This window comes from Mycteria americana, chromosome 3 (genome assembly GCF_035582795.1).
Source record: "Mycteria americana isolate JAX WOST 10 ecotype Jacksonville Zoo and Gardens chromosome 3, USCA_MyAme_1.0, whole genome shotgun sequence".
NCBI classification, from domain to species: Eukaryota; Metazoa; Chordata; class Aves; order Ciconiiformes; family Ciconiidae; genus Mycteria; species Mycteria americana.
This window is the reverse complement of record NC_134367.1, coordinates 127,352,242-127,363,074: the sequence shown is the minus strand read 5'-3', so window position 1 is coordinate 127,363,074 and position 10,833 is coordinate 127,352,242. Positions and strand designations below refer to the sequence as shown.

The 10,833-nt window shown below is 44.9% G+C and overlaps 1 protein-coding gene across 6 annotated transcripts in view; it reads left to right on the top strand.

Annotated features, from left to right (window-relative positions):
* The first annotated feature begins 2,689 nt into the window (after positions 1-2,689).
* The window catches only part of PLCB1 (phospholipase C beta 1), a 415,791-nt gene continuing 407,647 nt past the window's right edge, over positions 2,690-10,833 (top strand). For 4 of the 6 annotated variants that reach the window (XM_075496921.1, XM_075496918.1, XM_075496920.1 and 1 more), the window contains exon 1: positions 2,692-3,120. In XM_075496921.1, the coding sequence (XP_075353036.1) occupies positions 3,022-3,120 (99 nt within the window). In that variant the 5' untranslated portion in view covers positions 2,692-3,021. Of the gene's footprint in view, positions 3,121-10,833 lie in introns of all 6 variants that reach the window. The other 2 variants (XM_075496917.1, XM_075496919.1) reach the window with 2 other exon arrangements.

Genomic DNA, 10,833 nt, shown 5'->3' with positions numbered 1-10,833 from the left:
AAAGGGGCTGAGTCAAGAAGAAATAGAAGACATGCGTAATACTTTAGATATTTAGTGAGGCTTACTGCACATTTGGAGAAAGGTGTCTGGTTGTTCTTCTTGTGCCAGACTTGGTCCAATCATCTAATGATAAGATACTCATACTCTTTCCAGGTGTAGCGATCCTGCTGAGCGTAGCTGGTGTCCAGGTCACTGATCCCATGCTTTGTGGGAAAGAAAGCTTGAATTTAGACATGCATTGAATTTAAGTGTTTGTGATACGTACTACGTACCAAGAACTGTATTCTTAGCTGGAGCAGATGCCAGTTAAGCAGTAACGATAACACATAAGCCAGCTATCTGGGTTGAAACTAGAATTCCCACTGATTTCACTGAGCCCAGGATTTCAGGAAAGGCTGAATCACAAGCACTTTCCAGAACTGTTGTTTAAAAGGCACAATCATAGTGCCATTTCCTTTTGTGCTTCTTCCTCCTTTCGATGCAAAATCCATTAGATATTTTCCATATAAAAGGCATGTTTCTCTTCAGCCAAATACCATTGGATTAAAATACTTAAGTCTGAAAAGCCACAGAATTGCTCCAAACAATACTTCACATCTGAAATACCAGATACCAGTATCAGAGCCTACACTGATCTATAGGATCACCTCTTCCATGTTCAGACTAACGGATTGCCAGGAGTCTATGGTATATCATCAGGAATCACAAGGTATCATCGCGAATTGTGATTGTTTTTCCCCTAACAAAGACTGCAAAGAAGGCTAGGCCAAGTGAAAATGTATTACAGACTTGTTGAGAAAACCGCCACAGAGGTGCCACCATCCATGATGGTTTTACATCTTCCAAAGAGTTAATTTCAGTAGACTGCTGTGAATACAAGTGCTTAAGGGATCATGGATAAGTACGGTAGCATCAGTGCTCTTTGCTCTTATTTTCTGGGGGATTTTATTATTATTCTTTTATTTTTATTCTTTTGTATACTGTATACTGGGATGAAAAGGCAGTTGTGAAAATGGTACTGAAAATTTCTTAGCCCATCATAGAGCGATCCTGTACTTACATCAGTGCAGTCAAACCCAGAATTTGTTATTGTTTCTTTAAGTCATGGCAAACGAATGGAAATTTAAGCACAGCAGTGAGAAAGCAGACTTTCATCCTGACTGATGTGACACCCGTATTTGAATGGAAGGTTGATAAGAATAAGAAATAGATCAGATTGATTAACTGGCCTTGGAAGGTGTACGCTGCCTGCCTGGACTGTGGTAAAGGAGCAGATTCAGCTCCCACTAAAGGCAACGAAAAGTTTCTTATTGGAGGGGAAGTAGTTGGAAGAGGCCTAGAGGAAGAGCTTTAACAACTCTGTAACTAACAGTAAGAGCAAAGTGGGAGTCCAATATGCCAGTTTTGTAGCTTTTTAGTTAAAAAAAAGAACATCTCCCCACTCAGGTTGTATATATTTTTACCCAATAATTTTTTGAAATATCATTCCTCTGCAACTAAATCAATTTTTCCTCAAAGATGTTCTTTCTACATTGTTTGCTTTGTCTATAGTAGAAGTTTGACCTGCTGCCCCTAAATCATAAGGGTCAATATCTACAGAGAAATTAGGAATCTCATGTGCTATGTCATCTGATGCTTTATCTCTGCACAGGGGCTCTCAGAGAGGTGGTCGTCATGGAGCACATATAACTTTGTTCTTCAAAAACCTTTCCTTAAAAACCCTGGATTTAGGATTTTGCTGGGCAAGAGGACATTTTGCCATCTTTATGCCTTTTGAATTTAGTATGCCTAAAACTGAGCTAAGGTCACGTGCTCAGTTTTAGGTGTACTAGGTCTGAGGAGTTTTAGGTATATTTTAGGTATATTTAGGTCTGAGGAAGCCAGTTAGGTATATTTAGGTCTGAGGAATACCAGTTTCAGGTATATTTAGGTCTGAGGAAAACCAGTTTTAGGTATATTTAGGTCTGAGGAAGCCCCTTCATCTTATGAGAGCAAAAAGCTTTGGTAAAACAATTTCTGTGTCGTTAAAGCATCAAGCTTTGATGGGAATTGTATGCGCCACGCTCTTTAAATGAAGAGCCTTTCCTCTTTTGGCATCGCGCTCATTGCTTTGCAGGCTAAGCATTGCCCTTCCACTCTGCTTTTACCATAACTATTTCCTAAAATCGCACTCGGCATCCCCTGCCCTCACCCCTTCTGAAGCCTGACGTGGGCGAGGGGTACCGCTCGTCGGCCACGTCTCTCGGTAGGACAAGCGACACGGACACTCACCTTTGCTTTCTCCTCAGGTGTAACGCTGCCTTAGCAGAGACCCACGCGTGCCTCGCTCCCTCAGTGCGTTTTCAAGCGTCTCCCTGTTGTCCTTCTCGCTTTGAGGGGGCTGAGAGGGATGACTGGGACCGCGCTTCGAGGTCTGGGGGAAGCGGGAGCCCCGGGGGGAGGCTCCCGGCCGAGCTCCCCCCGCCGAGCTATGCTCGGGCGGGGGGAGCTCGGCCGGGGGCCTCCCCCTGAGAGGAGCCCGAGGCCCGGCGCGCCCGGCCCCGCAGCGGGTGCCGCGCCAGCCGCCGCCGGCAGGTGGCGCCGCAGTGCCGCCGGCGCGGCGCGCTGACCTCGGCGCGGGGGAACCTCGGGGGCCGAGCCTGACAGGGAGGGAGGAGGGGCGGGAGGGAGGGGAGGGGAGCGGAGCGGGCAGCGCCGTTCGCTCCGTGCCCCTGCGTGCGTGTGTGTGTGTGTGTGTGTGAGAGAGCGGGCGTGTGCGTGCGTGGCGAGCCGGCTGTATATAGAGGATGTGCCGCTGCATGGCTTGCCCCGGTCGCTGCCGCGCCAGGTCTCTCCTCAGGCGCCAGTGAAGCCTCTCGCCCTCGCCGTCTGGGCAGTCGCTTTCCTGCCCGCTCCAGGCGCGCCGAACGCGGCTGCCGGCCTCTCTCCTGGGGCCGTTTCCGGCGCCCCGGCGTCCCTCCTGAGGCGGCCGCTTACCCGCGGCTTCTCCGCTCCGGGGGAGAGCGCGTCAATGCGGTGCAAATGGCCGGGGCACAGCCAGGGGTGCACGCTCTCCAGCTCAAGCCCGTCTGCGTCTCCGACACCCTGAAGAAAGGCATCAAATTCGTCAAGTGGGACGATGTGAGTAGCTCACCCCCCCCCTCCTCCTCCTCCCCGCTTCCCCCGGCCGTGCCCCACACGGGGCACGGCGGGGTTATGCAACGCGCAGGGCGCATCGATCGGGCAGGAGGGCTCCGAGCACACATGTTGCGGCCGCCCGGGGCCGCGGCCGGCCCGGCCCTGCCCTGCGCGGCAACAGGGAGCCGCGGCGGGCCGGCCCGCGGGGCGCCGAGCGCGCCTCGGCCGGTGCGGAGGGCAGGTGTGAGGCGGCGGGGCCGTCCCGCGGCGGGAGTTGAGGCGGCGGCGGAGCTGGCGGGGCTGGCTCGGGGACGGTCGCGGCCGTTGGCGATAGGGATCCCCGCCCGGGCTGGGCGGGCGCCGTGGGGGGTCCGGGCCGAGCCGAAAGGCGTTGTTAAACCGCCGGCCGTCTGCCGGGCAAACTTTCTCCACAGGTTCTGCCCGCTCGCTTCGCTTGGCCGGTGCGAGCTGTGTTGAGCTGGCTCCTTTCGGGAGCGTCTTCCTCTCCTGCCTCCCTCGTCTTATTGTGCGCCTTGCCACCTCTGTCTCCGTAACGTAGCTGTCACAACCTGTTCCCCGTCTCTCTTGTTCCATCTCCCGTTTCCTCCTCCCGGGCTCTCTCCTTCATTCTGTCTCCCGCCCTTCTTGTTGTCTCTCTCTTTCTGGTGGGGTCGTCAAGCCCTGGACGCGTTCTCCCAGGGCTCGCTCTTTGGGTACCCCCGCTCACCTTCCTTCCTCCGCAGAAGGCACTCTTCTTCCTTGGCTCCTTAAGGCATGAGACTTGCCTCAAAACCACATCTGCTTTCCCCTTACCACTTGCTGCTTCCCAACCCTTTACACTTGTATTGCCTCGTATAGGAGAGGAGTGTGGTTTTCACTTCACCTTTGGTAGAGCAGCTGTTCAGCACCTGGGATTTCTTTCTTCACTTACAGGCTATGCCCGGGAGCGTTTCAGAGAAAGGTAGCTTTTCTCTGTTTAATTTTCCTTTTCTCGGAGCACGAAAGTAAGACTGCTGTGCTGCAGAGAAGGAAAGCAGAAAGGACGAGTCCTTTGCTAGCCTTGCTCCTACAGTACAACATCGGGTGTTTGTGTCTCAGTTGTGCATGGAGGAGTGGGTGCCCCAAAAAGTCTGTGTGCGAATGGTGTCTGGAGACAGAGGGGCATAGCGAGACTCGAGCTGTGGTAGCGGAGTGGTTGGGAAAGAAGGCAGACATGCTGGACTGTTTGAATGTCAGGAGAATTGTTGAGGATAACTTGTTTTGAGAACCTTAACGCGGCTCTCATTTTTGCTGCGAATTTGGCTGTGCTGAACTCATCCACAGCAACAACTGGAGGGACGGGAGAGGGAGAAGGAGAAGGAGCAGTTCATGCGTCTCACAACTGTTCTTGTCTTGTTACGTATCGCTGTTTTGCCATTGCTTTCAGCCTGTCCAGCAGCCAAATGTGTGAGACTGACCTCTATAAACCTGTGATAAACACTCTCAAGGAGAGAAAGAACACCAAAAAACCTGAGCAACTTGGAGTGTGAAATTTTATTTACAATAATAAGCTAATACATTTTTAATAAGCTCAGCAACCTGACCTTGTCCGCAATAGTAAACATTGGCTTGACAGAGGTTATTCATGTTCGGGAACTAAGCTTGAATGACTTGCCTGAGAAAATGTTTTTCTTTGGTTGATATTTTCCTTAGTGTAGGAAAAAGCAGCATAACCTTAGCCTTGTCATTGCAGTTATTGTTTTATTTTTGGTAAGCTACCAAGAAATTTCCACAGGTATATGCCGAGGTCAAGTTAATGGTGATTTAAGTCTCCAGACTGAAAGTCCAAGCAATTAGGCAACAGTTTAAATTATTAGCTTAAGTGTTATTTCCCAAGTAGTATATTGTATACATAGAATTTGAAGGAGAAGTGTTCTCCATGCACAGTGGATGTTCCGTGGCTAATCTGTCTGCAATAGACTAACTGCAAAAAAGATTTTCAATTGTAAACCTGAAGGCTGCAGTAATAAAATACGGCTGAATTCTGGCAAAAGGTGTGCATTTCAGGTTAAAGGTGTTACTCAGCGATACACAGGTATTACCTGGAATGTGTGACCAAGATGAGAGAGAGTCCTGTTGGGTTTAGTGAGTGCTTTCACCAGCAACCTTGTGAAAGTTGATGCATGTTTAGCCACACTGTGTGATGAAGAATACTAGCATTAACTCATTGTTGACCATGCATTATGTGTGTATGTATGCATTTCCCACCCCCCAGACCCCCTGTCTTCCCAGTAGTGTTTCTTCTCAGCAGTGGAAGCCCCACAAAATCAAAGGTTTCGAGGGAAATGAATCTCCTTTGGCACTCTGGCTGTGAGAAGGTCTTCAGATGAATGCACGTTTGGTGACTTTGAAAAGTATTTGCCATTGAGCAGCCAATAACCACTTCAGAGTCTTTGTTTTCTATCAAATTAATCTACTTGAAGGGTTTTTAAAAAATGATGATTATTAATCTGAACCTCTGTGGTCTCTCATGTAAATAGGCATGCACAAACTCTCCAGTGAAACAATAGGCTGTAATGAGAAATAGTAAACTACAAAATGTAACAGTAAAATAGAATTGACCATAATGAGTACTTTGGATCTGCTGTGCTGACAGGGCTGTTCAGAAAAGCGAGGCTCACATACCGACGTTTATTATGCACCATTTTCTATTTACTGTTTCTGAGTGAGAACGGGAGTTCAGTTCTTCTGCATCGCCCGTGCTCTAGGGCAGCACTCGTTCCTGTCCAAGGCATACCCTTGTAGTACAGTTCCCTGCTGTTTTGTTTTGCAGTTTAAAGATGGCTCTATTGACTTTGCTTTGCATTTCATAAAGCAAAAGAGTGTTTTTGGTGGATTCCTATGACTGGTACCAAGTTTCAGCTTAAAGCAAATTTTTCCAGCTGAGTTATAAACCACTGAAAAGTAGTGTTTTTTTAAATGGGAATGCTGGAAGGATTTAAACCAGAGCATGAGAGGCTTGTAAGGAATTTCATGGTGTATAGAGTAACAGTTGTTAAAGAATGTATTTGCCAGCTTTTAGAAGGATGCTGCAGCACAGTGTGCAGAGCAATCTGACAAAAGCTGTAGTGACTGTAAAGCCAATCCACCCATGGACTTCCCATCCTGAGCTTCTAGTAGCTCTGTGCTTAATTAGTAACTCTGAGGCTGCTAATAAGCAGATGTGGTACTGATGTGGTTATACGGACCTCCTCTCTGAGGAACAGCAGTGAAGTCTGCTGCGTGTTATGCATAAACCTCGTCCAGTGCCTGCCTCCCCACCGCCAGCGTGATGATGATCCAGTTTGAAAGCGAAATGCCTTGCCCGAGCTTTGCTAAGATCTTGGCAAAGGAAGAGATTATGTCAACCACTCAAGATCACGTAGAGGCAGGTGGAAGGCAAGCAGCTCAGGGGGCTTGAAACTCCATTTCCTCTGCGGACCATCTTACATTTCTAAATTGTAAAAGCATTAGGATCAATTAAAAAGTTCCAGCTCTGCAAGACAAGTCACACTTTTGTGCATAGGGAATGGATGTAATATCACTTACACCATCCAATGCCTAATAGAGTCTATTCACAAATTCCATTTTGGATCAGGTTATAAAGCACTAAAGTTAAATGGATGATTGTTGTCCTGTTACTTTGCTTCTCCTCACGCTGTTTCTGTTTTCTTCTATAACAATATTACAGGTCGGAAAACAAATTTTAGCATTAACTCTTGTTCTTGATACATAGATTGGATTCACAAGGCACCGAACAGAAATAGCTGACGTTTGAATAGGTGAAAGCTAAAAGTGACTGGTTGCTTAGGTGGGTTTTTTTGTGGGTGGATGCACGTGTGTGTCTCGTGTAAGATGCCAGTTGGCTGAGCACTCGCTTCTTCAAGTCATGCTTCTTCACGCAGCCTTCAGTTGGGCCTTTGTAACCGCTTTCCCTCACTACTGGGGAGAGACTCTGAGTCTCCTAAGTACTGGTCTGGTCTTTGAACAGATGCAGTCTCTTTTTCCTAGAGAGAAGCGCTATCTGTGTGAGAGAGGGAAGGCTTGTAATTTAGAAGGCTTGTAATTTGTAATTTATTGAGAGAGAGGGAAGGCTTAAAGAACTGACTTGATCCACTCTGCTGTAGTGAAACCCAGGTTACAATAGCTCTTCCTGATGAGAGTTTTAAAACAGTTCAATAAATAAATAAAAAGGATGTAAGTAAGTCCTTGGGTGAGGCTTTTTTGCAGGGGGTTAAACTTAATGTAGCAAAATGTGTTGGTAGCTGAGAAGGTTAATGAATCCGGAGTATGAAGGGGGACTTCTCTCTGGACTGATCTGACATCTGAAGGGGCTGAAACCTGCCTTGGCTGTCTTTTTTGCTTTATTTTTCTGTGGTTTGTAGTGGGAACAAGACAGACATAACTGAGTTAACAAATAGCTCAACAGCTAGGGCACAGCTGAACTGATGTTTTCTAAGAGCGGTAATTGGCACACTGAAGCAAGTTAATATGATGGTGTATATTCAAAAATAGATTTGTTTTCTGTTCTTGCTTAAAGGCTTTCTTATCTTCCCTAGCGATATTATGTACTTTACATAAAGAATTTGACTGGTCTCTCTGTGGCTTATGCTGTTTACTTTTACTTGCAAGTTAACTATATCGGTTAACTATGATTCCCATTTTATAGCCATATTTTTTTTCTAAATATTTAGTTACTGAAACAAACCTGCTGATAGGTAGCATTGTTTAGTGGCTACAGCACTTCACCAGGTATTCCAGCAGAAATTAACCTATTAACCTAGGTCTTTTAAGTTCTCTTTTAGTGCCTTTCTCTTAGAGCACTTCTTCATCTCTATGAAACGTTTTTGAGCTCAGATGCTGAGTGCTATGTAAAGTTTTCAGGCTTCTTTATTTGTTTAGAATCTTTTAAAGAAGATTATGAAGAGTATGAGATACATCCCCTTTAACCTTTCAAGTAAATATAACATCAGATATCATTATTATGGATAAGCTGAGGTCAAACAAAGCAAAAAACCTGGAAATTTTCAGAAGTGTTTTTAAGATGTTGATGCTCAAGTAACTTGTTTTTTTTTTCTGCCCCCTTTTTTTTTTTAACTCTGCACAAGTCTGTCACTACAGTACATTACTGAGGCCATGAAAAATGAACAACCATTGTTCTGTGCATATAAAACTAAAACAATAAACTGAAAAGAGTTTATTTTTTCTGAATGTTTTCAGTCTGGAGGGAAGAAGTTAGTCCAACATTCTAGAGTTTTTGTTGCTTTTTCTTTCTTTGTTGTAGTAAGCTTTATCTAGTTTCTTTATGTAGTAAACAATATCAGCTCTGTGCTATATAAAAATATTTTGTCTAACCGAGTAGAAGTTGTGGTTTTGATCTTTTGCAACATAGGCGACTAATTAGATTGAGTTTAAAATTTCTCAGTGGTTAACATTTAATAAAGCCTGAATGTAGTTAACTCCTTTGGAAAGCTCTTGCTGACTTTGCCTTGGGGGAGAAAAAAATATTTGGATCCCCTGCAGAATGGTTAGATGCCTGCCTCGGAAGGTCTGGTGAAGACTTCACATATTTAAGTCACAGATAACATCTGTGTTATTGTAGCGTTTGCGCCCTTTGGAGTGGTGGTAGATACTAGGGAAACTGAAAATCAGAAAACAACTCTTTTAAGTAAATGAGGAATTCTGTGTGAAGGGAAAGCTAACAGTGAATTGAAGTTGTGTACTGTATGCTTTCTTCACTTTAATGTCTGAGTGCTCAAGACTTTATTATTATTATTTTTATTTTTAACCAAAGACTGTCGTGAAATAGAGAGTTACCTTTAATCATTATGGAGTCTTTCATCTATTGTAAAGTGCTTTGTAAACACTTTTAAATTTATTTTCACAAGACCCATTAGATGACAAAATGTGTTCCCAATTGTACTGTTGTAGGTCCAAAAAAAGAGACCAACATGAAAAACTTACTAATTTTTAATCTGTGATTAGATACCTTGGACCTAATTTTCAGACTGCATAGCACCATACAGTCAGATGTTCAGAACGACTCCCCAGTGACTTCAGAGGAATTTGGGCTCAGCATCTCTAAAAATTAGAAAATGAAATGTGGAAATACAGTTCCAGTATTCCCTCAAAATCAGGATACAGCATGCCCGTGAATTATGCCTGTGAACAGACTGGTTTAACTGATTTGCTCAGCATCACATAAGAACTCTCTGGCAGAGAGAAAATATTCCTGATTGGCATTTGGCTACCTTAGCTATGAATTTCTCCCTTCATTCCTTCTTTCTCGACTGCATGCTTTGCAACATCTACAATAAATAAGGATTCATGCAGTCAAATCAAGACTACCTAAGGTAAGGCTAGAATTAGCCCACGAGTATGGACATCCTGAGAAGCAAGACAGAGTAGTCTGCTTCTGAGAAACAAACCCCGCTCAAGGTAGCTCTTTGAAACTTGAAGGAAGTTAGGCTTTAATTAGCAGAATGATGACTTCTGTCGTGTGGTGCCATCACCAAAGTTTCTCCAGGGTTTAACCATTTTAATAGCAAATAATATTTTCCTATTGTTCCTGTTGAACAAGTGGGATTTCAGTTTACGGGTCTTGTAAGCTCAATTCCAGTTTTGATTTCTTGTCCCGCTTCCAACCTCCAGCAATCATTGCACCTTTTCCAACGCTTCCTTTTTGCAATCTGTTCCTTTACAGGGCAGATTTGGTGGTTCTGCCCTCAGTAAAAGAGGGCATCTTTACCCTTCTGAATTATTTCAGTGGTTCATTGCAAAACCAGGGGATAGATACTCTCTCCCTCTCGCTCATAGTTCAGCTGTCAGTCTAAAGAAATTCATAGTGCTAATTGTTTGGGTAATCCTGCTTAGTTCCAGTCTGAGTACACCCAGTGTATTATGGAATTTAGCAGCTAATATATCTGCTGACCGTGTGTGAACTGTGGTTTTGCTATCCCTTCTCCTTTGCTCCTTCTCCACTCCCCCAAGCCTGTAATCCCCTTGGCTTGTGGGGTGGCAAGAAAGCTCTTCGCAGGGACTCTCCCCACACCTTTCCCATGGCCTTACACCCTTGCTCAACCACACTTCAAGCCCTTTTGCCAAAGTGAAAGAAAACTTGCAGGATATTTTGCCTCTGCCAGAAACAATCCGTATTTCTTATCTTTGTGTTTGGAAGCAGTTTGGCAGAAATTTTCCAGGAGAAGGTTCAAGCAAATGAAATAATGATGTATGTAAAAGTTTTCAGGTTATATTTGGGGATATTTGATGTCTCTAAAAATCCAAGGCAAAGCCAGGAAACAATGGGCTGGCTTAATAAGGCAGTGTCATGAGCCTCATCTATTGTAAGAGCTGAAGATAAAGGCTGGTCTGCTTTTCTTTTTAAAATCTGTTGATGTGAATTTTGACTGCAACTGTTTCTAAGAAATACAATGATTATCTGTATATGATTTATTAAAACACATACTCATGTGACTCATGGTCTTGCTAGTTGACAAGGTGCATGCAGATTTTCATTCCCCTGTAGGTACTTTTAAGATCCATTAGGAACTTTTCATCTATGGCAGGATTGACCCGATACCTGCATCGCAGGCATACTAGTCCCAGCCGGTGATGTTCCATGATCATTTTAACACTGAACTGTGCTTGGCACAAAACACAGGGGCAATAGTGTTACACCCTTGCCTTAATACATACTGA